The 23,832-nt window shown below is 56.2% G+C and overlaps 1 protein-coding gene across 1 annotated transcript; it reads left to right on the forward strand.

The window, feature by feature from the left end:
- Positions 1-2,468: 2,468 nt before the first annotated feature.
- Positions 2,469-15,978, forward strand: RGS14 (regulator of G protein signaling 14). The gene is made up of 15 exons (XM_081232969.1): positions 2,469-2,538; positions 9,423-9,444; positions 9,633-9,811; positions 10,171-10,263; positions 10,349-10,492; positions 10,830-10,973; positions 11,090-11,201; positions 11,533-11,645; positions 12,105-12,308; positions 14,047-14,123; positions 14,353-14,479; positions 14,557-14,638; positions 14,741-14,787; positions 14,866-14,980; positions 15,263-15,978. The coding sequence occupies exons 1-15, from the start codon at positions 2,494-2,496 to the stop codon at positions 15,463-15,465; spliced, it is 1,707 nt and encodes a 568-aa protein (XP_081089095.1). The 5' UTR covers positions 2,469-2,493; the 3' UTR covers positions 15,466-15,978.
- Positions 15,979-23,832: the final 7,854 nt, after the last annotated feature.

Raw genomic sequence — 23,832 nt, forward strand, 5'->3', positions numbered from 1 at the left:
TTAACTACCGATATTTTAAATCAGGAGACAAATTCACATTAAAAATCCAAATTTCCAGCTTCTCAGGAAAAATTGGAAGACCCAACCACACTAGGCTCATGGGGCTGCCCTGCTAAAAATGCCTTACTTTTCTAAGCTAGTCTCCACTCTGGCCACTAATTTACAGCACCTGCCTGGCCCTTCTAGACACTTGAATTAATGACCTCTGTTATAGATCACAGGGTGGGACAGTTGGTTTCCTGCTCCTTTAAGAAGTTGTCCTGTTGAATGAATGAATTTCTTCAGGATTAAGTGCTGACACACCTTTTTTAAATTAGCGAGATATATATATATATATATATATGTATATGTATATTTCAGAGATTTATCTATATCTGTGCAAACAAGGACATGTGCATTCCACTAGACCTCCATAAGGGCTCAGATTTTTATCAGCTATAGTCACTACTTAATCCCCAGCATCTAGAAAAGTGCTTGGCACATAGAAGTTGATTAATAAGTAATTGGTGAAAGAATGAATGTTTGGTCTAGAGGTCATGTTAGGGGGGAGACCTTGTAAACTTTAAAACCCCCTACGAGGCTAGGCCCAGATCCATGGCACAGCAGCCAGTCAGGTGGTCTCCACTCACAGCACACACCCTGCCACCCCCTATCACAGGTATATTGACACCGTCATGCACCTTATTAAGACCACAAGTGGCAATGCTTCAGGCCCAAATGCAACTCCCAATACACACACCAAGTCTGACTTTATTGAATCCCTCTATCTGGCTGGCCTGGAGCAAGGTGTCTGGAAAGAAGTGAGTTAGGACTGGGTGAAGAGGTATATTAACTAGGATAATGCTAACTGCTATAACAAATAGACCCTAATGTGTAAAACAGCTAGAAGAAGTTGATTTCTCTCTCCCTTAACAGTCCAAAGCTGGTATTCCTGGTTGATGGGTGGCTTGCCTTCTTACACTAATGTGGAGACATAGGCTCCTTCCTTTTTGTGGCTCCACAAGCCCTTAGGGCTTCATCATCTTCTGTATCCAGTCAGCTAAAGGGGAAGGAGAGAATGTGGAGGACACATAGGGCTGAAAAGCCTTGGCACCCATCACTCCACTCACATTCAGTTGGCGGGAACTAGTTAGCCCATGGCCACACCTGACTGTGAGAGAGCCTGGGAAATTAAAGTTTAGCTGTGTGCCCAGGAGGACTAGGACATGAATTTGTAGTGAAGAATAACAGTTTCTGCCTTCGAAGGTTTCGGGTCATGGCCCTAGAAGGGGGCAGTGAAGTAGAAGGTAGAATATGGAAGAGGGGTGTCACCTTATCCTTGTAGAAAGAGGGGTCCAAACTGGAGTGGTGGGTGACTTGAGGGCTCTAAGTAAGCCCATACTTAGGTAAAATACAAGTCCCATAGTGGGTACATGCACATGTAAGAAAGAGGCCAACTGAGGACTGGGCCAGGCTGAGGAAGCAGGGTGTCCCTCTTCAGTCGACAGTACTGCACCAAGGTGGGACTTTTATGTGAATGACTATAAACGCACACGTGTCTTTGGGCACAGATGCGCCTGATCTCTTCCCTGTCCAGGTGGGCGAGCGTGTGCATACCTTGGTTGCACATGTCACGGGGGTGTCTGAGTTCATATGTGCCTGTGTTCATATGTGACAGGCAGGTGTGCCTGTCACATGCACATGTCTGAAGGGCTGTGCATACATATGACCGACCGCTCAGGTGTTCCTGACGAGGGAGAACCTGTGTGTTTCTAACCTGTACACCTGAAGGGTCTGTGTGTGCGTGACCATGCATGCAATGTATCTGTTTGTCCACACCCAGGAACAGGCCTGTAAAGGACAGCCTGGAGATGTCTCAGGACAGAGGTAGTAACTGCATGTGCACAACTGCCAGGGGGAGGGGTGCTGAGTGTGCACATGCCCAGCACACAGCAGGTGTGGGATAGGTATGTGCTGAGTAAAGTACACAGGTGGACACTCAGATCACAGTACACATGTCCCTGTGTCTATGGTAGCCTCTGAAGGGTGTATGAAGTTGCCTAGGTGTGTGAATGTGTACTTCTGTGTGTCCAGATGTGCCCTTGGAACTCCCCAGGCTGGACCAGACCAGGCTGGGCTCCTTGTTGGGCACACAGAGGCCTCTGCTGTGTGTTGGTGCCTGCATGGGGCACTGCCAAGGGTGCATTGGTGGCATGTGTATGTGCGTGTGAATGTGTGTGTGCGCACGCGCACATGTGTGTGTGTGTGTGTGTGTAGGAAGAAGCATTCGCTCTCTTAGACCTTGCTTCTTTCTGTGGTTCGGTTTCTATAGAGACACTTCCTGTGGAAGAGAAAAGAGGTAGTGAGCTGGTGTTTCAGGATGTGAGGGCCCGCAGGAGCGGAGCTGGGCTCTCTCTCTGCTGCTTGCCCTTCGCCGTGCAGGCTCTGGCCAGAGCTGCCCACAGTCCCCATGGTGGGCGCCCCCCACAGCGGGGACCCGTGAACAGCAGCGGCATGCCAGGGAAGCCCAAGCACCTGGGCGTCCCCAACGGACGCATGGTGAGTGCGGGCTCCAGGCCAGGCCCACAGGGAGGGGGTGGGCACACCCAGGGTGGAGCCCAACAGGCACACCCGGCAGGGCTGGGCTAGAGCCTGCATGCTGCCAGGGGCGGGAGAAGTTGGGGAGAGGCGGCAGCAGGTGGTAGAACCTGGCACCCTCATCCCAGGACCTTCCAGATGGTTCTGATGGGGACCTGGGGCCACCCCGGTGATGAGGCCAGAGGAGAGCAGGCATAGGCTTCTGGCCCACTTCCCACTGCTCTCTTACCTACTACTTTGGCACCATCTGGGGCTGCCGGCATCCTAGGGTAGCAGGGAGTCCCGGCATGCCCTTTGCCCCCTGTATACCCCTACGGGGACCCAAGCCCCCATACCTCACTTAACCTCAGCCCCCTTCCTCACCCAGTGTCCTGATGCCCAAGGTCAGGTAAGGGGCAGCCCTTAATGGGTCACTGCCCTCCACCTAGACCTACTCCAGAGGCTTCCTGCCAGAACTAGCAGTCCTTGGGCAGCCTGGGATGGGTCAGCAGGGTCAGGCCCGGTTGGCACAGCTTCTGTCTGTTCTATTCCTGGGCTACTAGGACGGGTGGGGGGAGCTGAGCACTAGGGTGCCCCTGGCTGCTGCTAAACCCTCTCCCTGGCTGCTTGGCATCCAGGTGAGTGCTGCCCTTGAAGAGACCTGCTTCAGCAGATGGAACTGGCTGTGTCGGGCTTCTCTTCTCTCCCTAGGACACCAGCCCACTTGACAGAGTCCCAACCCCTCCTAAAAACTCCGGAAAGTCCAGTGTCCCAGTCGCCTACCCAGCCCCAGCCTAGTGCTGTGGGACAAAGCCAATGGGTCCAGAGAAACCTGGGTTCTAATCTCAGCTCTGCTGTCCGTAACTAGAGGGTCCTCTCTGACCTTCACTTTCTTCATCTATAAAATGAGGAGTCTGAAACGGATTTCAAAGGCTTGCTGAGACGATTAAGTGGAATAATGAATATAAGCCCCCTGACCCACCGTGGGGGTTCCATAAATGTCAACCCAATGCCCCCCTTCATTCTCAGCCCCTTTTCAAGGATCCCCTGCCTCACCAAGAAGCTGAGCCACTCCCCACCCTTACTCCTCCTCCTAATTCCCAAGACCTGTCTCCATACCTCTTCCTCCAGCATCTCTTTATTGGGCAGGAGAGAGGCAAATCCCTCCAAGCTGGCCATGTCCCCCACCTCACTATCTCTACCATCAAAGTAACTTTGAAAGTTGAGCATCCATGGGCCTCGCACTCCCTGGAGGCATGATGCTTGGCTCACCCCTCCCAAGGCATCCAGGCCAAGGAGGAACACGCCCACTCCCACGCCCACCCCAGAGGGCAACTGGGTTGCTGCTTCTGGGCAGTGCCCAGAACTGCAGGGCAGCTGAGGGGGCCCAGAGAGAGACCCAGCCTCTGCCCATCCCACATCAACCTATAGCTTCTCTACTCAAGAGTCATTCAGAGCAGGGAAGGCCCCCAAGCTCTACCCCCAGCCCTGCAAGCCCACGGATACCCTGGCTTTTCTCAGCGACTTTCACACACAGGTTTATCTTTGCCCTTTCCGGGCCCATTCTGAACTCTGTGCCACCTCTTGGAATCCCGAGGGTCACAGATTGGCCACTTGCTGGCCATCGGGCAGCCTTCTGAGGCCATGCTCAGCTGCGACAGGGAGGGACAGACCAGCATCGGATGTGCATAGATGTAGGCCAGCTGTCAGCCTCCTTCCATGAGTTACCTCCTGAGGGAGGTTCAAAGGAGTACATGACGTGCTGAGGGCAGCTGGCAACGGAGGGACACGCATTTGAATCAGGCCATTCTGACTCGATGCCAGGTCTCCTCCACCTCCCAGAACTGCCTGGCTCCCTCCTCCCCCACCTCCTCCTGCCACCAACCCCACCCACCACCACCGTCATTCCCTGCTGAGGCAACTTCATTTGTCAGCCTCGTCTTTCTGCCACTCAGCTTGTCAGGGGGTTGCAATGAAACCTGTCACTTACAGATGGCTCCCAGCCTCCCTTCCAGAGATGCCTTCACACAGTCCCAACTGCCAGTTCATTTGTTCACTCATGCATTCATTCAACAATCCCTCCTTAGGGCCTGCTCAGTGCTGGCCCTGTCCCAGGCATCAAGACCAAGGCCCATCGCCCTAGGCCCTGCCCTCAAACAGCTCCTGGTCTGGCAAGGCACAAAGGCATGAGCACAAATACTAGAATAAAATTAAGGTCTGGGTAAGAGCGGTAGGTCAGGAATAGAGAAAGCTTGAGGAGGACCGGGAGGGAGAACAAACTTCTCCACTCACTTCGTGCATTGTTGGCGTGGAAGATGTCCTGAGAGGATGTGCCAGCTGGAGGAGGGAACAGCATGGGGAAGGGCCTACACACAGGGAAACAGGATGTGTGTACCGGGACAAGGCCCAAGGGCTGGCGAGCCTAAAGCCCGGAGAGGAGCAGTTATTGCATCCTGTCACTCTCAGGGTGCCCAGTTAGTCTTCCTGCACAGGAAGACCTGCAAGGCAGAGCCCGCTGTACCTTGGTCTGCATTCCTGGAGTCCAGCTCAGGGCCATAGGCCAGCTCCACAAAGCTGACTCAGGCTGAAGAGCCAGGCAGCCAGGGTTCTCAGTGGGTCTACCCAGAGAGGACCTCTGGGCCTGAGTCACCCCAAGCCAGGATGAAATAAGATGATGATATAGAGGGCCAAGCCCAGAAGATGCTCAGTAAATCAGCCCTCCCTTCGAAGTCACCCCTCCAGGGGGTAGAATTCATCCAGGAGCCCCCGGGCCCTTTACCCCAATCGACCTTGCCCATCTATGCCCCAAGGGCTGAGGCCCTGGGGCTCCCAGCTCCCCGGTACGTCTCCTGTTCACCCAGTAAGGCAGCTCGGTGGAGGGGAGACCTTAGGTTTCCAGCGTCAGGCACACTTGGGCCCTAATTTCAGCTCAGGCACTTCCCAGCTGTGTGATTTCTTTGGGCCAAGGTTTCCATATCTGTAAAATGGGCGTAATAATACCTGCCACACAGGATAAGGATGTGAGGATGGAGGGTGGACATGGATGTGTGCCATCCATGTTCTCTCTCTGGCAGAGAGCTCAGGAAATGTCGGGTCGCCCTCATCTTTGTATTCTCAGATACCAGTGGCTCCCTCAGGGCCCATTTCCATGGAAAAATGTTTGGCAAACTGAGGCCAGACCATGGGTTGGGGTTGCCGCTTGGCTACCACATCCTTCCTCATCCTTTCTTCCCCTTTTCTCCCATTCACTCACCACTTCTCCTCAGGCAAGCTGGGGTGGGGCAAGGCCAGCCCTGCTCAGCACAACTTCCCCAGACCCAGGAGCCTGGGCAGATCAAAGCCCCAGGCAGCGGCAGCAGCAGCATGCCACTCTCCCTGCTGCACACCTGTCACATTCACAAATGGGGCCTCGCTGACTCACCCTTCCTGGCAGCTCCAGGAGGTTGGGAATGCTGAGCCCTATGCTACCCAGGGGGAAATTGAGGCCCAGAGAAGGGAAGTTACTTGCCTCAGAATGGTCAATCTGGAATTGGACCCCATCCCTGCTCCCTGCCACCTCTGGATCTCCTTCCTGTCTCAGACCCAGCTATATGGGTTATTAATACCTAGTGGGGCAAGAGGGGCCCAGGAAGAACTGCATGGGGCGTTCAGAGTCAAAGCATCCCTGGCAAAGGGGGTGCCAGCGCCTCCTGTGAGGGCAGGGGAGGGCAACTTGGGCCCTTGTGGCTGCTTGGGAGCACCTGGGCAAAGAGGGTGCCCTTTGAGGAGGGGGTTCAGGCTGATTCCCTCCTACGGTATAGGCCTGCCCTCCAGGAGCTACAGACTGGTAGGGGAGAGGCCCACACATAGGTGGGCAGCAGTGTGGTGGGCAGGGGGATTCGGGGCAACTGGTGTTTAGGGAAGACTGATGTCAACAGGCAGAGACTGGAGAGCCGTAGGGTGGGGGAAGCAGGAGCAGATACCAGGCAGAGGAAACAGTAAAGCAGGAAGCAGGAGTGTGAAGGGGTGTGGGGGAAATAGAAGTCTGATGAAGTGTAGGGTGGAGGTGAGGGGGAGGGCAATGGGGGAGGCTGAAGGGGTTCATGAGTCAGGCTCAGGCAGAGCTTCAGCGGTAACCCAGCAACTGCTGTGCCTCCCAGAGTGAGGAGTGGGGCCAGAGGGGGCCTGGGAGCCAGCCCCACATCAAGACACAATCCATTCAGCAGGATGTAAAGAACAAAACGAAATAGGAGTGAAGCCAAGCCCAGGCCCCTCTGCCTTCCCTGGGGTCCTGGGCTGCCCACGAGCATCTCGTGCCCCACCCCACCCCGCACCCCTGACACACGGAAAAGTGCAGTGGAGAGCCCTGAGCAAGGGAGAGGCTGAGTCCTGGGTTGGAAGGCGGGCCAGAGAGAGGCCGGTGTGTGCTGCGTGCGTGCGGGAGGAGGGAGGGCCAGGTGGCCACCGCGGAGTGGGAGGGGAAAGTCAGGATGGTTCCTGGAGACCTGGACGGAGGGCGGTAACCAAGGCTGGGCACAGCCACAGAGCAGCCTGAGGAGGAAGAACATGGGGCAGGCAGGTGCAGGCATGAGGGCAGCTGCCAGGAAAGGGAAAGAACAGCTGGAAGGGACCTTGGGCTTCAACTTGTCCCCTTCACACACCCCAGGAGTTGAGACTTTGTCCTGCAGCCCCGGGAGAGAATTCCCATGAAGCTGTCAGATGGCTGGGTGCAAAGGCAGGAGGGCGAAGGCTGGGGCAGCCAGGGGAGGGCGTACAGGGTGATTCCAAATCCAGCCTCCCTCTGCACAAGCTTTCCCTCCTCCTCCGTAATGTCTTATCCCCGTGCTCCAGCTTGGAGGCAGGCTCAGGGAGGGGCCCAAGGTTGTAAAACTAGAAAAGGTCAGGGCTAGGATTTGAATCCATGTCTGACAGACCCAATCCCTGTGTTCTTCCCTCTACCGCAGGGCTTGGCAAAATTGAAAGCTGAAGCAGGGCCAGACACCAATACTAATGCGACAACAGTAATAGTAATGTTCCTTTTGAATATTTACCACATGCCAGACAGTGTTCTGAGTTCTCTTTCTATGCATATTTAACTTATTTAATCACGGCAAGCCTTTGAAGTCCTGACCATTATTTGCCCCATCTGTATAGAGGGAGAAACTAAGGCACAGAGAGGTAAAGTACTCTGCCCAAGGTCACACAGCACAACTGTGAACTCAGGTAGTCTGGGGCCTGCCTCCATAAATAACATAAATGCATCAAACTGGCCCCAGAGACCTCTGAGGAGAGTGTGAACCCCTTCTAGGGAAAGCAGTTGCTGCTCAGGGCCAGCCAATGTTGCCATGCTGGGAAGAAGCTCATGGTAGCTGGGGCAGAAAGCTGGGGTTTCATGTAAAATTCCTGACTTTCAAATGTGGGAAACCCCTTTAAAGTTAAAAAAAAACAAAAACATTCTGATATTAATAATGTCCTACTTATTTGCAGGCCAGCTCTGGCCCACAGATGTGTGACCTGGGTGCTCCCAGGTTGGGGAACAGAGAGGGAGATTCCAGCCAGGAGGGCAGGGAGAGGCTTCCTGGGGAGGAGATGTTTGCTGACTTGTTTCCAGTAGGGATGGAACGAAGGGACAGGTGGCGGAAGCTCCTGTGACAGGACCTAGTGAAAATGTAGGAGGTGAGAGGGAGGAAGGAACTGGGGATCCGTCAAGCCCTGGTGTTAGGAGCCCAGGTGATGGGAGGAAAACCAGATTCAGGGAAGTTGGTTCCGTGCCCTGCTTTGGTGGTGGCAGAGGTGGCTTCCATTTGGGACTGGCTGAGTTGGAAGGGCTTGTGAGGCATTTGGGTGGAGATGTCAGCAGGAAGTTGGCTATGTGTGTTTGAAGCTGGGGAGATGTGGGAGGGAGAAAGGGCCCAGAACAGAGTCAGAGAGGGGTAGAGGCCACCTTGCGTGTATAGACGATGAGGAAGCTGGAGGATTTGCTAGGAAGGTAGGAAGACCGAGGGAAACCACTGCAAGAGTCATTTTGAAAGGAGGGTTTTTCTGTTTCACTAATGTTTGGGATTCCCAGAGAAGTCAGAGTTGTGCATGTGGGGGAAAGGGGGTTGCACAGATGAAGGGATTGGCCTCTACAGCTACTCACAGGGTAGTCCATAACCAGCAGCATCAATGTTTGGGATCTTGTCAGAAATGGAGAGTCTTAGGCTCTCCTGAAACTGAATCTCTGGAGGTTCCCCCCCCGCCATCATTCTAATGCACACTAAAGTTTGAGAACCACTGCTCTCTACTATAAAATAGCATCCTGTGCCCTGCCCGTGGTGGGGTGTTTGCAGTTGCAATAAGGAGATCATCAGTTACAGAGACACCTCTCCTTCCTCAAAGACAACAGCAAACATTGCTAGAACACCTGCCACATGCTGGCCACTATTCTAGATGCTGGAAATATATTAAACTGATTTGATCCTCACAGCAGGCCCCAGAAGTAAGTTAACTATTATTATCATCATCCCTCACTTACAGATGGAGACAAACAAGTTACTTGCCCAAAGTCATACACTTAGTAAGTGGCAGAGACAAGATTAAAAGTTTGTGTTCCTACCCACCATGCTCTACACCCAGGCTCACCCAGTGGGTGCTGGGGGTCAACAGAGGTGACTGGGGTATACCTGGTATAAGTTCCAGTGCACACAGTGGTTGGCACATGGTGGAAGGGGAGCCAGGGGCAGCCTGAGCAAAACCCTGAGCAAGCAGTGACCTGGCTGAGAATGCCCAGTGTGGCCCTCCAGGCAGAGAAGAACACAGATCCAGTCCTGGGGGCTGGGCCTAGAACTATCCCTTGAGAATCCACCCTGGGCTTACTCTGACTTTCTACCTCGGGTTTCTTGTAGGTTCTGGCTGTCTCAGATGGAGGTAAGTGACAGAGTATGTGGAGGAAGCCTGGCTGGGGTGGGGGTGGGGGCTGAGGGGGGTGTATGTGGAAACAGCGTGGGGATACCCCTGCCATTTGCTGTCTTTCCAGGAAAAGTACCTGAGATGGGATTGGGCCAGGGGCTGGGGAAGGCTGCAAGGCTCAGCTGCACTTGTCCATCCCCCTGCAGAGCTGAGCAGCACGGCGGGGCCCCAGGGCCAGGGCGAGGGCCGAGGCAGCTCCCTCAGCATCCACAGCCTTCCCAGTGGCCCCAGCAGCCCCTTCCCCACCGAGGAGCAGCCTGTGGCCAGCTGGGGCCTGTCCTTCGAGCGGCTGCTGCAGGACCCGCTGGGCCTGGCTTACTTCACTGTAAGCCCTGGGGTGGGATAGGGAGGGCAATGGCAGTGGCCACCATGGGGGGAAGGGTGGGGGGCATGGGAGACGGCATGGATGGAGTTTCAGGCTGGCCAGAGTGGGACTCCTCTGTCAGCTGCCTCATCTGGCCTTTCTTTGGCGCTCTCTTACTCTTCTCCCAGCTGGGAAGTTTCCTTCTCTCTGCCTCTTATTTTCTCTCTGTGCCTCCGGATCTCATCCCATCTGTCTGTCTGACCCTATCTGTCTGGCTGGGCCTCTTGGCCCTCTCTCTATACCAATCTCTTGGACCACATCCCCTGACTGGGTCTCTGGGTCTCACCTCTGTGTCTGTGCCTCCTTCTCCCCACCCCCAGGAGTTCCTGAAGAAGGAGTTCAGTGCTGAGAACGTGACTTTCTGGAAGGCCTGCGAGCGCTTCCAGCAGATCCCGGCCAGCGACACCCAGCAGGTGGGGAGAAGGGGGAACTGAGGTGGCGAGATGAGACCAGGGCCTGAGCCATGCCCCTGACCTTCTCCTGTCCGTCCTGCCCCAGTTAGCTCAGGAGGCCCGGAACATCTACCAGGAGTTCCTGTCCAGCCAGGCACTGAGCCCTGTGAACATCGACAGGCAGGCCTGGCTCGGCGAGGAGGTGCTGGCGGAGCCCCGACCGGACATGTTCCGGGCACAGCAGCTTCAGGTGAGCGGGCCCGGAGGCGGGGCCTGGGATAAGGGGCGGCGCCTTGGAAGGGAGCTCGGTGGAGCAGAGGCAGGGCCAGATCCGGCGGCGGAGCCTGAGCGGCAGAGATGGTGGGGATGGGGTGGGGAAGAGTGCAAATCTGGATGCTGGGACCCAGCTAAACGTTGGGCAGGGCGCGGGTCAGAGGTAAGACTAGAGGAGACAGTGAAGGAGGGGCTAGGGGCTAGGGGCTCCCTCCCCAGGTTGGGGACGCCGCCAAGCCCCAGGGCCGGGTCTGGGACTCTGGCGGCTCGCAGAGCGCCCTCTCCAGCTCACCGCCCCGGCGCCGGCTCCGCAGATCTTCAACTTGATGAAGTTCGACAGCTATGCACGCTTCGTCAAATCCCCGCTGTACCGCGAGTGCCTCCTTGCGGAGGCCGAGGGTCGCCCCCTGCGGGAACCTGGCTCCTCGCGCCTCGGCAGCCCTGACGCCACGAGAAAGGTGCGGACGACGGCCTGTGGGGGCAGGCGACCGGGTGCAGATCTGCGAGGGTGTGCCCACGGTCCGCTTGCGGGTGGGGCCCGGCCCAGTGCCAGTGGCTTCCCTGTATCTTGCAGAAGCCGAAGCTGAAGCCCGGAAAGTCGCTGCCGCTGGGCGTGGAGGAGTTGGGGCAGCTGCCTCCTGCTGAGGGCCCTGGGGGCCGCCCGCTCCGCATGTCCTTCCGCAGGGGTGAGGGTAGGAGCGGGCCGCAGAGATGAGCGGGGTCGGGAGTCTGGGCAAGCCTGGAGAACACCCCCTTCCTCCTACTGGTCCCGCAGTCTCTAAGACTGTGAAAATCGAAATGCAGGTCCGTGTGACCCCCATGTTCCCCTGGTGGTTCGGTTCCCACGCTAGACCCCAGAAGTTTGGGAAGCCCCCCTCAGCAGCGAACCTTCCAGGAACCCAAACCACGTTAGACCCCTGTAATAAAAGGGCTCCAACAGGGTCCACCTGGCTGGGGAGAGGCCCCGGCAGAGGGGTTGCGGGAGGGGCTGGCCTGCTCATTCTCCCTCTCCCCTAGAACTAGGGGGCGGCGCGTCAAACTCAGCCTTGCGCAGAGAGTCCCAGGGGTCCCTCAACTCCTCTGCCAGTCTGGACCTCGGCTTTCTTGCCTTTGTCAGCAGCAAATCTGAGGTGAGCCCACTGCTGGGGGAGACGTGTTGTGGGCTCGGGCCACCACTCAGGCCCCTTTGTGTGGCCACACTCATTCCAAGTCACCGGCCCCACTTCATCCTCCACTTGATCCACATGGCCAACCACTCAGCCTCCTCACTTTCTTCCTGTCCTCACCACATTGGGCCCCATGCATGTTATGGGTGCACATCCTCTTCAGCCGATGTGTGTGCACGTGTGGGTGCCCAGGTGTGTACAGCACGTGTGTAGCAGTCAGTGGGTGGACCTGTCTCTGGGTGCCCATACGCTTGGGTGAGCATACATGTATTCCTGCAGGAGATGTATCCTGCCTGCTTACAAGTGTGCCCTTGGGCATGTGTATGCCTGTGTGTGCCCCAGTGAGCTTACGTTGTCTGTGTACCTGTCTGTGTGTCCTTGCATGTGTACACATCACCTCCCTTGACACCTGCTCTGAATCAGAGCCACCGGAAGAGCCTCGGGAGCTCAGAAGGTGAGAGTGAAAGCCGACCAGGGAAGTATTGCTGCGTGTACCTGCCTGATGGCACAGCCTCCTTGGCCCTGGCCCGACCTGGCCTCACCATCCGTGACATGCTGGCAGGCATCTGTGAGAAACGAGGCCTCTCTCTACCTGACATCAAGGTCTACCTGGTGGGCAATGAGCAGGTGCGAACCTGGCCTGTTCCCCAACTCTAACTCCCTTTCTGATCCTGAACCCACCCCCATTCGTGTCTCTGCTCAGCCACGACCCCAACACCAATTCCACTTCTAATTCCAACCCCATCCCCTATCCCCACCCCCTTCCTAACTCCAGCCCCCACCACAGCCCCCCGGCTCCATGCCCAACTCCAAATCAACCCAGCACCAACTCCTCTCTCAAACTCAGATATCCACTCTCATCCCATGAAAATCCTGTCCCCACTCCATTCCCATCCTGGTTTCCAGCTTCATCCATCATCCTCACTGTGATAGTCTCTGGGAGGAAGAGTAGGGGAAAACCACTGCTGGAGCTGAGTTTTTCCCTGTCACTCCCAGCGTTCAGGCTGCCCATCCCTGAAATGGCCATTTGGGGATCCCTTACTTCCTCCGCCACCAGGGGCGCCCAACTGCAACCAACCTATGAAAAACTTTCCTTTAGGTACAAACTAGCATAGCTTTAAAGAGGAGGCTAGGGCAAAATTCACTTAAACTAAACCATCCAATAAGGGGACATCTGAAGGAAGGATGCTGTATCCCAGGGAGACCCGTCAGGATTTCATTCACCCAGTAAACAGTCCTAAGCCCCTGTCAGGTGGGGGCAGAGGGAGCCAGGCTGAGTTCTGTCCTCCAGGTCCAAAGGCTGGAGGTGAGCCAGGCAGGATGTGATCAGGAGGAGGAGTTGAAGCTCCAGAGAGGTTCTGGGTCAAGGAAGGCATTTCTGGTTGGTCCCAGGAGGCTTCATGGAAGAGGTGGCCGTCGATGAGGATGAGGACAAGTTTGCCTGGCAGAGCTGTGGGGGGGGGGGGGGACATTGCAGGCACAGGTGGGTAAGAAGTGCAGGGCAGGTTCAGGGGCCTGGAGCATGGGAGTATGAGGGCCACAGTAAGAGAAGCTCTGCCCACTTTCTTGGGCCACCCAGGCAGCCTCTGCAGCCCTGATGAGTTTTCATGTCTGCTAAATATAACTTCACCACCCACACTCCACCTGTCCCTGAAGCACAGCACAGGCCTATTGCCTGGGAGAGGCTGCCTCCCAGCCCTGGGCTGGTGCAGGCAGCAGGGCCTCCAGGGGTGGTAATTACTACAGCTACTTTTATGTACCTACTGTGTGCCAGGCACTGTGCCAGATACTTTGCATCCTTCTGGCCTCACAGCTGTCTTGCGGGGAAGAGCCCTTTTTGCAGTGAGGAGACAAGAGGTGTCCTTAGTAGGTGGGAATGGAGAGAAGTGGACAAGTGTAAAAAAAAAGGGACAAGGCCTGGGTGGCTGACCAAAGGTAGGTAGTGAGGGAGGAAATGCGTCCAGCTGGTCCAGCTGGTTTTCCCACTGCCTGAGGGACAAGGGGCAGCTGTCCAGGAGGCAGGCCTGACCTGGCTCAGGAAGAGGTGGCCCCATGATCCAGGACTTAAGCCTGCCCCTTAACCAAGCAGCCCCATTACCATTTCGTGCCCACCCCACCTCCATGTTTCTCATAACTCTGTTCCTTTTCCAAGTCCGTCCAGCATTCTTGCCACTAGGCTCTTATCTAGCCTGGTCTCGTACTCTGTCGGCATCTCTATGGCTCACCCGACCACTGGCCCTTCCCTCTGGCCCTTAGGGAGCCCCAGTGGAGGCCCTGGGAGGAAGTGATGATTGTTCCCTCAGACCCCGGGGATGGGGGAGGAGGGAAGGAGAAGGAATTTTGAGACCCTGCCTGGCTCCTGCAGAAGGCCCTGGTCCTGGATCAGGACTGCACCGTGCTGGCGGACCAGGAAGTGCGGCTGGAGAACAGAATCACTTTCGAGTAAGTGTCTGTCGCTCCAGTCTAGGGTCCGGGGGTCCCAGCACTCGCTTGGGTCCCAGTTCTGGCTGCTGTTCTCCCTCCAAGTCCTGCCCCTTAGGCTAAGGCCCCACCCCCAAGAGGTCCCACCTCCCCAGTTCAGGCTCCACCCTCTCTCCGGCCAGTCCCAGGTGGGTTGGGGGAGAGGCGCGGCGGGCTCTCCGACCTTCCGCAGCGCCAGGGTCCCGCGCAGGCTCGAGTTGGCGGCGCTGGAGCGCGTGGTGCGGATCTCCGCCAAGCCCACCAAGCGGCTGCAGGAGGCGCTGCAGCCCATCCTGGCGAAGCACGGCCTGAACCCGCAACAGGTGGCGCTGCGTCGGGTGAGCCGTGTAGCCGAGGGGCAGGGGCGGAGCGGGGCGGGCTGCCTGTCCCGTGGGCTGCTGACCTGTCCCCTCAGCCAGGCGAGAAGCAGCCGCTGGATCTGAGGAAGCTAGTGAGTTCGGTGGCGGCCGAGAGATTGGTTTTGGACACTCTCCCAGGTAAGGGACGTTAGCCCGGGGGCTTGTAAGGGACAGCTCTGGCCCAAGAGGAAGGGCGTCCAGACGAGAGGCAGACAGGAACGGTGGCCCTCTCTGCCGCAGGTGTGAAGACCACTGAAGCTGGCGACATATCCCCCTGCCTCAGCCAGGTGAGCGAGGGACTGGGCGCCCTCTTTTGCCCGCCAGCCTCCCCTCCCCGTTGTGGCTCTAACCCCACGTTCTCGCAGGGCGGCCCGCCTACAATCCAGGACAAGGCCGCCCACCTCCCTCCACTGCCCCTGAACTCGCTGGCCCAGGCACCCAGTAGTATCACTGGGAAGCGGCAGACCTGTGACATTGAAGGTACATTGGGGATGATGGTGGCTAGGGACCAGAAGGGTTGGGGACCGTTAAGGGTGGGTGGCCTTAGAGAGCCTTGAGCTGAGTCAGGGGCCTGGATGTCACTGGGGCTGGAACAGGGTCCACTGGGGTTGAGGGACCAGAAAGGCTGGGACAGGGGGCGGGATGGGGACATTGGTGCTGGGGTCAGGGAGGCTGTGGCCATAGTAAGGGCAGCAGGACTGTGGTGGGCTAGCATAGGTAGGTCTGCACCCATGGGCCCCTTGACTCTGTGGCCATTCCCAGGCCTGGTGGAGCTGCTGAACCGGGTGCAGAGCAGTGGAGCCCATGACCAGAGGGGCCTTCTGCGCAAAGAGGACCTGGTGCTTCCAGAATTTCTGCAGCTGCCTGCCCAAGGACCCAACTCCCAGGAGGCCCCACCACAGACTGAATCAGCGGCCCAGCCCAAGGGGAGCCCCTCAGACTCCACTGCACACTCGGCCCTCTGACAGCTGTCCAGGCCGGCTGCATGGCACCTGGCGGGCCAAGCATGCCATGGGCCCGCTCTGCATGCCCTGTCTGTGCCATGAGTGTCCCTGGCCCCTTCCTGCCACGGGCAGGCCCGCAGGAAGAGCTGGGAGGGGATGGAGAGGGGACTCAGAGGAGTGACACTCCACAGCTGCCACCACTTGGTCCCTTACAGGCTTGCTCGTCCATCCCTTGCTGCCAGGCCACCAGGGGGAAGTGGGCCTAGCCCCCAGTGCAGGTGTGCCCAACACGGAGGGGCGGCGTTGGCAGTGCCAGCCTCCCCACCATGTGCCAGGCCTCAGCAGCGAGTAGGAGGAGGGGCTGGCTCTTCCTCGGGGAGCTGGTATGAGTAAGGCCTGGGGGTGCAGGCAGGCAGGCAGCCCCTCCCTCTACCCACAGAGATGCTACTGGACTTTTGGATTTTGCAGTTGGCTTGGGGCAGCTGGGTTTGTCCTGGATGTATGATATTGTTATAATAATAATTATTATTCTGCCATAGGGCGTTTTCCTTGTGTGCCAGTCTACCCTGTGTGCCGCCCCCACCCCCAAACTGCGTTGCCTCTGTCACCAGGGTCAACGCCAGGAAGCCCTTGGGGACCTCAGGATGTACCCCCTGACTTCCTGTTGTCAGAACCTGTCTTCCTGGCTGCACAGAGTATGGGGTGTGAGTGTGAGAGAGAGACAGAGACAGCCAGAGAGAAGGAGGGAGGGAAGGAGGAAGCAGGGGAGGGAGGGAGGAAAGGGAGGGAGGGGTAGACCCCTCTGGGCAGCTGTGCCTCTGCTGGTGTCATTGTGCTGTTCTCTGCATCTGAGTACAGTGTCTGGTCACTGTCCTGTTTCTACTGGGGACTGAAAGTGTCTCTGTAGACATGGCGGTGGGCTCTTTTGGATTCATCGAAGACCTCGAGGAGGACACTGGTTTTTGTGGTGGGGGCAGGTTCTGCCTCCTGCCTGCTTTGGCTGGGTGGTCTTCTCTGTCCCCCAGCAGCCAGAGAAGCCCACAGCCTACACAGGGAGGAGGAACAGGGAGAACCCCAGAAGGAGAGCCCCAGCCTGGGGGCAGAGAAGCTAGACTCAGTCCCGGTGCTGCTGTGACAAAGGAAACAAGGGGACGCAGGAGCCTTGAGAAGGCACTGGGAGGGGGAGGGGCCCTCTTGACCACCTCCAACAGGTTGAGCTCTCTTCCCCACTCCAGCCCTTTGTACTTGCTGTGCCCTCTGCCAGGGGCTCCCCATACCTGCCCCCTGTCTTGTAACTGGCTCCTCCCCCTTGAAGTTCCTGGGAGAGATCAGTGCGGTTTGCTGGCCTTTCTCTAGAAGTCGAGCGCAAGCGTTCCTCAGGGGGCCTTCATGGCTTGTAAACAAGAAAACTTTCTTTCTCACAGTTCTAGAGGTCAGAAGTCCAAGGTCAGGTGCAAACGTGGTGGGGTTCTGGTGAGGACCTTCTTCCAGGTTGTAGACAGCCAACTTCTGTGTCCTCATGTGGTGGAAGGGGTCAGGGAGCTCTCTGGGGTCTCTTTGTAAGGGTGCTAATCTCACTACACCCTCATTACCTAATCATCTCCCAAAGGCCCACCTCCACATACCATCACCTTGGGCACTGGGATTTCAACATATGAATTCAGGGGGACACAAATATTTAGACCATAGCACAAGGTGACCAGGAAAGCTCTCCTGAGGTGTGAAGACCTTCAATGAAGCGGGACTTCTGTGTTTGTAAGTCTTAGAAATCCCACTCAGAGTCACAGGCACACACACACCGAAAGAATGCATTGGCTTATCTAATGAAGAAGTCTAGGAGTGGCTGGGTAAATATAGGAGTTTAGATCATTTTAGTCAGGAATCTCCGTCCACCTCAGTCCTGCTTTCTTGTGTTGGCTTCATTTGCACGCGTGTTCTCTCCCTGCATGTCCTTTCTGCAAATCCCCAAAGGACGGTAGAAAATGACCAGGATTGGGATTCTGACTGGGGTCAGAGGATCATTCCTGAACCACACTGAGTAGCCAAGCCTGGCTCATGAGATGACCTCAACAGCCAGAGGGCTGGGCCAAGCCAGCCAAACAAAATGGGCTGAGGCGGCAGAGGTCTGAAGGCCAGGTAGAAGAGCCTCCATAGAGGTCAGCCCCCACAGGAGGAGGAATTCTCATCTCCTGAGGTCCCCAGGTTAGGCATGCTCCATCCTCTATCTCATTTTGTCCTCACAACAAAACAGCCTGGTGGGGATGAAATCAAGGCTGCAGGGGGGTAAGTGACTAGTCCAGGGTCATGCAGGGGATTGCCGCTGCGGTGTCACCAGCACTCAGGCTGTCTGACTCAGGGACACACACCAAGGAGGGCCTGGATGCTGTAGAAACACCCACTGGGGAGCCAGGGCCCTCTCAGAGGAGGGCACGTTGATGTGGCTACTCTGGGTTGGGGGGAGTTTGGGAATTTCTGCTAAAAATTAAAAACACACAGCGTGTGACTCCAGCAGTGCCACTAGAGAATCACTCACTTCTGGGCACGTGGAGGCCCATTGCTGCAGGGTTGTCTACTGCCTGAAAACTGGCAAAAGTGGATAGGGGTGGGGGGTAGGGTAACACAACACATGCTCTGCGATACCACACAGCAGATAAAGAATTGGGTACAGCATGTCCTGCCATGGAAGGTTCTCCAAGACAGTTTGGTAAAAGAATGCAGAGCAATGAACATGGCATGATACCTTTATATAAACCACAAAGACACAGGCACTTTTAAGTGTACAGAAAAGAGAGAGAATGTTCTAGAAGGATACCAAACTGACAGGGAGATGGGAAGCAGACCAAGAAGGGGTAGTGGTCAAAGGAGACTTTCACCTTTGCTTTAATTTTTTTGAAAGGATGCAATTAAAAATAATTATAATATCACAAAGAACTCCCCAAAGCCACTGTTTTGTCACTGCTGGCCTGCCATCCCTTTCTCCAGAAGTGGTACCCAACTCTTCCATTAGGGGCTTCAGCCCACTGCCCCCTCAGCCCATTTTGACAGGCTGGGTGTGTCCCTCTGCCACAATCCCCTCGTGATCTCCTTCCCATCATGCCCCCTGAAGCAGCCCTGAGCCCTCACTGTCCCAGCCTGGCCAGGCCCCAGCTGCAAGGGAGGGGGCCAGGGGCACCAGCTGGTTAACCCCTGGGGCCATGTTTCAAATTCACTGCACAGAGGTGGACTCCTGGGTGGTCGGGAAAGGTAGCAGAGCTGCTTCACCTCATCCCACCAGGTGGGAAGCCCGGAGAGGAGTCAGCCTGTTCACCCAGCACCCAGTGTGAAGGAAGGGAGAGAACACACATCTGCTGACCACTCTGCAGCCTCCAACACCCCCATCCTACAGAGTTCACAGGCTGAGAGAGGAGGCGTGACTTCCTCAAGGACACCGTGGGGCCCAACCCCATGTGGCTCCAAGCCTCTAAGAGAGAATCTGTCTCTTGTCCCCCAACCCACCTTAATAGCCTTGGGGTACGGGATGGGCACAGGGTGAGGACAGGGCACACAGTGACCTTGGCTCTGGGCCAGCGTGGGGGCAGTTACAGGCATTGGCTACTCACCTGGAGCTGGGCTGCAAATGCTGATGCACTGTTCTCTGGGGACAGCCACCCCACCCCCAAGGGCGAGCACAGAGTGCACCCGGTAGGGGGCCTGGTCTGGTGATCAGGTGACTCAGACTTCTGGGGGATTAGAGGCTGGAATTCAGCTTCCACAGGGAAACAAAGGCCCAGATGGGGAGGAACACGCATGGTTGGTTACAGTGAGTCAAATGCAGCCAGAGCTGGGCACAGGCCCGTACCACTGTACAACCACAGGCGGCGCCATTCATGTCCATCATGGTTCTGGGGGTGTCCAAGAAGAGCTAGGGACATGAACACGTGTATGTGTCCTGTGACTCCTGCAGGGAGGGACTGAGTGAGTGGTGCTCTGTGACCATCTCAGCTCCTGTCTCCAGAGAACTGGCTTGGGGGTAGAGCGGAGGCAGAAAGCCAAGGAGGTGAATGAGTGTCCTACCTGCAGGGCAGCCCAGAGTGCCAGCTGCCAGGACGAAGTGGCCAGCTAAGATTGGTGGACCAGGGTAACCCTACAAGCCAAGGAGGCCCCCATCTTCCTGCCCCATTGCCGAAGCACTGAAGGAACCCAGAACCCAGACCCAAAACCTGAAGCTTGGAGTGTGGAACTGGAGCTTGGAATCTGGAGCACAAAGCCTGGATCTGGGGCCTGAAGCACAGACCCAGCACCTGGAGGCAAGAGCCGGAAGCCCAACCTGGTGTCTGGAGTCTGAAACTGAATATTAGGGCTCAGATTCCGGAGCCCAGTGCCAAGAACCAGAGCCCCGAGCTTGACATCTGATGTCTAAAACTGGAGCCCGAGACTGGAACGCAGATACTGGAGCCCACTTGAGGCCAGAACCAGAGTGGGGACCCCAGAAACTGGAGACAAGCTCCAGGCCCAGAGCATGAAGGCCAAGACCTGAAGTCCGAAGCCAACCTCCAAGCTTCAGGTCTGGAACCCAGAAGCCAGAGCCTGGGACCACCAAATGGGAGCCCACAGCCTCCCGTTCAGACCTGGTCCCTGAGGCCAGCAGGAAGGGCATAGGGCTGGGGCCATGTAAGGAAGGGAACTGCGGGGGAAGAGGTGATTTCTGAGAAAAGCCCAAAGCAGCCTCAGCTCTTTTGGCCATAGACTTTGGCCTTGTCAGTCAATGAGTGACCGGCGCTTGGGCCACCAGGATTAATCATTACATGGGGCACTTATCCCCCAAACAAGGACAGGGCATCCTCAGGTCAGCCGCCCCTGCCCTGGACCCAGAAGATCTAATGTAGCCTTGGGCTCCCCCTCTGAAAAGTGGGGCTCAGATGGGACAATGTCTCAGGGCCCTGCCTGATCTGTGCCGGGTAGCTCAGATCAAAATCCAGGCTCTCTAAGAGAGGACAGTCAAGAGGGCCAGGGGAGGGACTGCTCTGTTCCCAGAGGGAGGTGACAGGTGACCCCTACCGTGTCACTCAGCCTGCTGGTGAGAGTGGCTGCTTTGACCGCAGATACAGAGAGGATGCATCCGTGTGTGCAATGCACACTCATGCTGTGTTGGTGTGCAGTTGTGCTGGCTGCATGCCGGGCAGGAATGTTGATGCCCACATTCCCGACGTACAGCACCGTGCCGCCTCTGTGGGGCTTATATGTTGGTTGAATATTAAATAAACATATTGACGAGAAGAGGCACAAGTTTCTCAAACTGTGCTGATGGGAAACCCTGTTGTCATTAACCAGATCCCCTCAAAAAATCCAGGTCATGAACAGATGGTCTGGAATGTCAATTTTTCCTCCTTTGATTGTCGTTAAACTTTAGGTCCTGCAGAAATTAAGGAGCAAATGGATCTTAACAGGGAATTGCAGAAAGGGAGAATAACTGGAGCTGGTTGTGCCAGCTTCCACAGATTGCTCCCTTTCTGGACCACACACTTGCTCTTGGGACCATTCTCTACTCCGTCAGCAATCATGCCGCTCCTGGAGAAATCCTTGTCGTCGGTGTGACGAAATTCAGTGTCTGTCAGCCTGTCCCATGCACGTTAGCCATGCTGTCTCTGCTCCCACCTCCTTTTCCTTCCCCTCCCCCAGCATTGCCCCGACTAGGCTCTCGAGGGTCACTAAATCCACTCTGTTCTCACGTTTCCTGACATCTCAGCAGCATTTGATCATGCTGACCAGGGTATCTCTTTCAAAATGCGGGCAACCCTGGCTTCTGGGGCATCTGCGTTTCTGCTCTTCCTCCCTGTCCCTGCTGTGCCTCTTCCTGCGTCTTCCCTCAAATGTGGGTGCTCCTCTGGGCTTGGCTGGGTCTCTCCTCACTGTGCACACTCTCCCTGGGGGCACCTTCACCTGAGGCCACTCAGGCAGGAAGCCAAGTCACGCTGCGCCCTGAGGCTGTGACAGGATGCTGGTCTTTGGGCTAGCAGGGGTAGGATTTAAAAGGAAGAGGGGTGACATGGTGAGCTTTGCATTTTGGAAGGCTGGCTGGCTGCTTTTTTGGAGACTAGATTGAGGGGAGCCATCAGACAGAAAGGCTACTATAATAACCCAACTGAGAGATGGTGGCCAGGACCGGGGAGGTGGCAAAAGGATTAGGGAGCTCCCAGAAAAGGAAAATTGGGAGAATTGGGGGATGAATTTGAAACCAGGAGGTAGAGGAGAAGCGTGTGTCAAAGATGCCTCCTCCACGTCTGGCTCCGTGTCTGGACCACGTGCTGCTCACTGAGGTTGGAATATGCAAGAGGCCCCATTTGGGGAAAGGAGAACATCGCGTGCTTCAGACCCGCAGCTCCAACTGCTCGCACCAGAGACACCTCAGACACAGTGTACAGTTCAGTACAGATGGATCTTTGCATCTTCCCTCCAAAACTGCTCCTCCTCCTGGGTGCCTTTCTCAGTGTGAGACACCACCAGCCACCCAGGCTCCGGGCCCAGAGGTCTGGGGGAGGCCGTGGCCAGAGTGCAGGTGAGCAGACAGGGCAGGACTCACCATTCAGGGGACACATAGGGTCTGTCACAGACAGAGAGGAGGCAGGCCATGAGCAAGAGTGGGCTGAGATGAGCAGAGGGGCTGAAATGCTTGGGGGCTGGAGTGTGGCCACCTTCTCCACTGCTCTCAAGGATCCCAAAGGCAGCTCTGGTCAGCTCCTAAGTCTCCATGCTTTTGCTAGGGCTGTGGCAGCCCCACTCCCCACAAAATATTTTTGCAAGTGGTGGACATCCATAGTATTATGTAATTGTTTCTCTTGCGATGCATTTGATTAATAACTGCCTCCGCCACTAAACCCTGAGCTCCACGAGGGCAGGGAATGTAGGCTTCAAAACTGTCAAAGATCCACACCTTATTAAAAAGGAGACACAGGGCTTCCCTGGTGGCGCAGTGGTTGAGAGTCCGCCTGCCGATGCAGGGGACACGGGTTCGTGCCCCGGTCCGGGAGGATCCCTCATGCCGTGGAGCGGCTGGGCCCGTGAGCCATGGCCGCTGAGCCTGCGCGTCCGGAGCCTGTGCTCCGCAACGGGAGAGGCCACAGCAGTGAGAGGTCCGCGTACCACACACACACACACAAAAAGGAGACACACCCCCAGCTTATAAGGAGTGCCTGGATACCTCTGCTCCTGCCCAGGGTCTGACTGGAGCAGGCAGAGGGGAGGACCAAGCCTGTGGGCGGGGCTGCACATACCCAGACAATCTCTGAGCCCATCAGCTCAAGGATGAATGCAACACAAGAACTCAGTAATAATTGCATTTCCCTGGATCAGCAACACCCCTCCCACCCGTGCATGAATGCCAGTCTTACCCAAATCACTCCCTCCAGGTAGGAGAGGTTCTAGGACACCCAAGGGTTCACCATGTAAATTAGGGTCCATGACAGAACATGATGCAACCATTAAAAACAACATCTGGGGCTTCCCTGGTGGCGCAGTGGTTGAGAGTCTGCCTGCCGATACAGGGAAAACGGGTTCGTGCCCCGGTCCGGGAGGATCCCACATGCCACGGAGCGGCTGGGCCTGTGAGCCATGGCCGCTGAGCCTGTGCATCCGGAGCCTGTGCTCCGCAACGGGAGAGGCCACAACAGTGAGAGGCCCGCGTACCGCAAAAAAACAAACAACAACAACAACAAAAATCTGTGCTGAGTGTAAAGACACAGGAAAAGGCTTATGTTATAATGTTAGATGAAAAAAAGCAAGCTGCAGTCTTCCAGAGACAATAAAATCCAAAGTAGATAGAAAAGGCACAGGGAAAAGGACAAAAGGCAGTGTTTTAAACAACACGGTGATGTTTCTGAGAAGCAGGATCATCTTTATTTTCCTTTTTGCTATGAATGGAGACCTTTCTGGCAAGCACTGGGTGGCTGATTTCCTGCCTTAGTTCCCCAGAATCTTCCGGAACAAGCCATAAGACTATATGGCTTATTGTCCAAACCAGGGCACTTTTCAGAGTGAAAGGGGACTCTGGGCCAACAGTCATAAACCCGGACTTGGCCAGGCAAACCAGGACTTACAGTCACTCTCCTCAAAACCAATCCCAGCCGCACCTCCGCCCCCCCAACCCCTCTCTCCCCTGTGGGTTCTGTGGCCTAAACTACCACGGCCACAATGTGGTGGTGCTGGGATCCAAACCCAGGCTGGCCTGTTCTCTGCTCTTAGCCACTTCGACAGTCTGTTGTCTGTGTCGCCCTAAGATGTGTAAGATGTTGAGTAAGATTTGTAGCTCAGGGGACCCTGAGCAAACAGAGTAGCTGGTGAGCCAAGAGTGGTTGACCTGAAAACAGGGCTGAGAATCTAGAGGAGATGGGGCCATTTCTTTGGTGGGGACAC

The sequence above is a fragment of the Mesoplodon bidens genome (genome assembly GCF_964165515.1).
Source record: "Mesoplodon bidens genome assembly, chromosome: 4".
Taxonomy (NCBI): domain Eukaryota; kingdom Metazoa; phylum Chordata; class Mammalia; order Artiodactyla; family Ziphiidae; genus Mesoplodon; species Mesoplodon bidens.

Coding starts and splice junctions, on each gene's coding strand:
- RGS14 (XM_081232969.1), top strand. CDS start 2,494: ATGCCAGGGAAGCCCAAGCACCTGGGCGTCCCCAACGGACGCATG. Junction 2,539..9,422: donor GCGTCCCCAACGGACGCATG/GTGAGTGCGGGC, acceptor GGTTTCTTGTAG/GTTCTGGCTGTCTCAGATGG. Junction 14,124..14,352: donor GAGAACAGAATCACTTTCGA/GTAAGTGTCTGT, acceptor GGTCCCGCGCAG/GCTCGAGTTGGCGGCGCTGG.